Source organism: Sinocyclocheilus grahami, unplaced genomic scaffold (genome assembly GCF_001515645.1).
Source record: "Sinocyclocheilus grahami isolate Dianchi unplaced genomic scaffold, SAMN03320097.WGS_v1.1 scaffold587.1, whole genome shotgun sequence".
In the NCBI taxonomy this organism is placed as follows: Eukaryota; Metazoa; Chordata; class Actinopteri; order Cypriniformes; family Cyprinidae; genus Sinocyclocheilus; species Sinocyclocheilus grahami.
The window spans coordinates 373,652-377,054 of record NW_015505766.1 but is presented as its reverse complement, the minus strand read 5'-3'; the positions used below and the strand labels follow the sequence as shown (position 1 = coordinate 377,054).

At 36.5% G+C, this 3,403-nt stretch overlaps 1 protein-coding gene across 1 annotated transcript; it reads left to right on the top strand.

Annotated features, from left to right (window-relative positions):
* The first annotated feature begins 1,056 nt into the window (after positions 1-1,056).
* On the top strand, positions 1,057-3,191 carry rps29 (ribosomal protein S29). Its single transcript, XM_016240282.1, has 3 exons — positions 1,057-1,162; positions 2,880-2,979; positions 3,097-3,191. Exons 1-3 carry the CDS (start codon positions 1,101-1,103, stop codon positions 3,103-3,105), a joined length of 171 nt encoding a protein of 56 aa, XP_016095768.1. The 5' UTR covers positions 1,057-1,100; the 3' UTR covers positions 3,106-3,191.
* Positions 3,192-3,403: the final 212 nt, after the last annotated feature.

Genomic DNA, 3,403 nt, shown 5'->3' with positions numbered 1-3,403 from the left:
TGATTGGGTTGTGTTTAAAATACTAGCTTAAAATAAATATGAAAAATGAGGTTTAGCCTATAGAATGTTATGGGAACATTAGGGGAACGTTCTCCAAACCGAAAGGGAATGACCGATTTCCATACCGCAAAAAAAAAAAAAATTTCTGGCCAAAATATATTAAATATATGCTTATGTTATAAACAGTGACGCTCAATTAAATATATTTTTGAAATTGAAAATATATAAAGTTTCAATCTTCATACCAAATGTATTTCAGGGGCAAGAAAATACATTTTCAGTTTTACAGTAAAGCCAAAATGTAGGTTTTATTCATGATTTATTTTTATTAAAATGCGCTATATGTTTATACATGTTATAGACAACAAATAAGCGATTCTTTAAATGCGTTCTATGTGAATGTGTTTTCTTGGTTGTATTTTTAAATGCTTAAAATATGCTTTTTAAAAATATAAAAATACAGGTTTATAGAAAGTATTTTTTGAAACATATTTTAGCAAATATATGTTGGCTATATTTTAAAATAATATATGTTGGGCCATATGGGTTTTTATAAAGAAAACTTTCCTAGCTAATCAGTACCTTATTAAAGATAAAAAATAAATAAAATAAATAATAATAACAAAAAACGCTTTGTCTAAATGAACTTAAAAATAAATAAAAGAATAGACAAGAAAAAATGTTACCCTCAAAATACATTCAGAAGGGAAACCATAATTTTATTCAGCAATAAAGTGGTTTAAATTAAATTATGAGCATAAAGAGACTAAAAAAAACTAAATTTGTGGTTTTAATTCAACAGCTTTACATTTGTGTAGATGAAACTGACCACAAAGTGTTCTAGCATATCATCACTCCCGTCTAACCCTAATAGCGAAACGTATTTTCAGTCATTTATACATAAGAATATTTGTAACTATACACTAAAAATATTTTATTACACTCATTGCTTTATGTACGTTATGCACCACTCGACCGCTAAAGGCGCCGTCGTCCGTGCCGACGCAGGAAGCGCAGCGTTCCGTAGAAGAAGAGCGTCTTATTTTGCGCATGCGCACAAACCCGACTTCCTTTTCTTCATCCCGATCGAGAGAGACGAGATGGGCCATCAGCAGCTCTACTGGAGTCACCCGAGAAAATACGGCCAGGGATCCCGATCCTGGTCAGTGCCGCTTCTGTCGCGCGTGTTTAGTGTGAAGGGGTCATGAAGGCGAGCGTGTGCGGCGTCGCGTGTTTATTAAACGCGTGAATGTGAAGCACGTGGAGAAGACGCGCGGAAACATGGCGGCGGCGCTCAGTCTGCTGTTGTTCTGCGCTCCTGAGAATAGTTTAGCTACTAGTTACAGTCGGACGACTGTTATTAACGGACTTCAGTGGGCTGGAGGTCTAGATTGCAGCGTCAAACGATCCCAGCCAAAGAATAAGAGCCTTATCTGACGAAACGATCGCTCACCTTCTTAAAAAAAAATACAGGTGTATGTGCTTTTTAACCGCAGATGCTGGTCTTGCAGTGGCTGGACTTCACGCAGTACGTAGTGACGTAGGAAATGTCACGCACGTGACGTAGGCGGAAGTACCGTCCCTGTGTTTACAAAGCGAGCGTGCAAAGAAAGTGCCTAAAACAGCGAATTTTGGACTTCTATTTAGGGGTGTGCGATAAATATCGCCTGCGATAATATCGTAATTGTTGTTTTAACGATGTGCGATTTGACATTATCGAGTATTCTGCAAAAACCGTTCAAAACATAGTGTGTGTTCTTTCACTGCGTGATTCAGAAAGATCACAAATTCAAGACGTGACGGCAGAACATTTATATATTTATACCACTTCATATAGCTATTCAATTTCACACGAAGAGTGCCGTTTTCTCCAAAAATGACCGTGATTACAAATGTGACATTGAATTCAATAAACAATAAGTTATTTAAGAGACTTACGTTTTAGACACCATATTGCTTGTTTTTGCACTATTTATTATTTTTGCTCAAAAATCATTCCGAATACAGCCACAGCTCTGTTTTGTGTCTCTGAGCAACACGACGGTGTTTCGTTCCTGAATGAATCACTCGTTTAAATGATTCGGTTCAATCGCAGCGACTCGCTTATTAACAGTGCTTTGCTGCCACCTGCTGGCGGCTTTAATTTCACATTCCGGCTTTTACTTTCTTTGCTTTTTTAAAATAATTTCAAATATCAGTATTCAACGTTTTATGTTTAATATATCAAAACATTATTTATGCATTTGTAATTGCAGGTTAAATGCATTCATGTCTTGCATTAAACAAAATAAATGTGTGTAAATGCATCTAAATGCAGCTTCAGATGCAGCTTCTGTGTTGATTTAATTTGCTCGCTAACAGCCCGAATGTCTTATTATTCTAATTCGCTGATTAAACGTAAGAATTTGACTCAAAAGATAATGAAAACTTATAGAAAAAATGGCTTTGTAAAGGTAAAAACGCCCATAAAATGCTAAAATCAGTTTAAACTTATTGGAAAAGATTAATTTCTATCAGTATGAGCTGACCACAGCACAGAATATGAAGAATATTAAAAACATCAGGAGTCAGCTGTCTTCGGCAGTGCTTAAGATACCAGCACAATAACACACTCAGCAAAATATCGTCTAGTTATCGATAAAATCCCAGAAAATACCAAACATCTTAAATTATAGTTTGAAGTTGAGTTTTAATATTCAGGGTTGATTGTGGATCAAATTGGTTTTCGTTAATGCATTTCAGAGCACGATGCTTATAAGAGGTGCTAATTAATAGTGAAAGCAGTAGTTTTGGCTGTATTTTGTCAGTCTTGAAGTGCATTTCTTCTCGTTTAATTTGGATTTGCATGCATTTCTAACCTGCTCTCTTCTTTTCTCCAGCCGGGTTTGCTCAAACCGACACGGTCTGATCCGCAAATACGGACTGAACATGTGCCGTCAGTGCTTCAGACAGTACGCTAAAGATATCGGCTTCGTCAAGGCAAGTGTGTTTGAGTTCAGCGTTTCGGGTTTCATTTATTTGTACGTTTAGAAGCCGCGCTTACTGATGCATCACAAAACTACAATCTAACGCTTCTTCTCTCACTTTATTTTCCAGCTGGACTAAACGTCCGTGATGTGGAGTCGACGGCGTGCACCAACCTGACGTCATGAACGTTCAATAAACCTGTTCTTGTTTCTGTTCAGAAGTTGCATTGCGTCTGTCTTCATCTTTTTGTGAGACGTTTGAGTTCAGTAAACTTGTGGATTATAGATGGTTATGCTTTATTTCTCCCCCCGCTGATTTCATAAGCATTGAACGGAAAACACTTAAACGTGGATAGTTCATGATGCCCGTCTATAGTTAAAATAACCAATTATATATATATATATATACAGTTAAAAATTCAACTTGAGCGAGCTTG

Coding starts and splice junctions, on each gene's coding strand:
- rps29 (XM_016240282.1), top strand. CDS start 1,101: ATGGGCCATCAGCAGCTCTACTGGAGTCACCCGAGAAAATACGGCCAG. Junction 1,163..2,879: donor GGCCAGGGATCCCGATCCTG/GTCAGTGCCGCT, acceptor TCTTTTCTCCAG/CCGGGTTTGCTCAAACCGAC.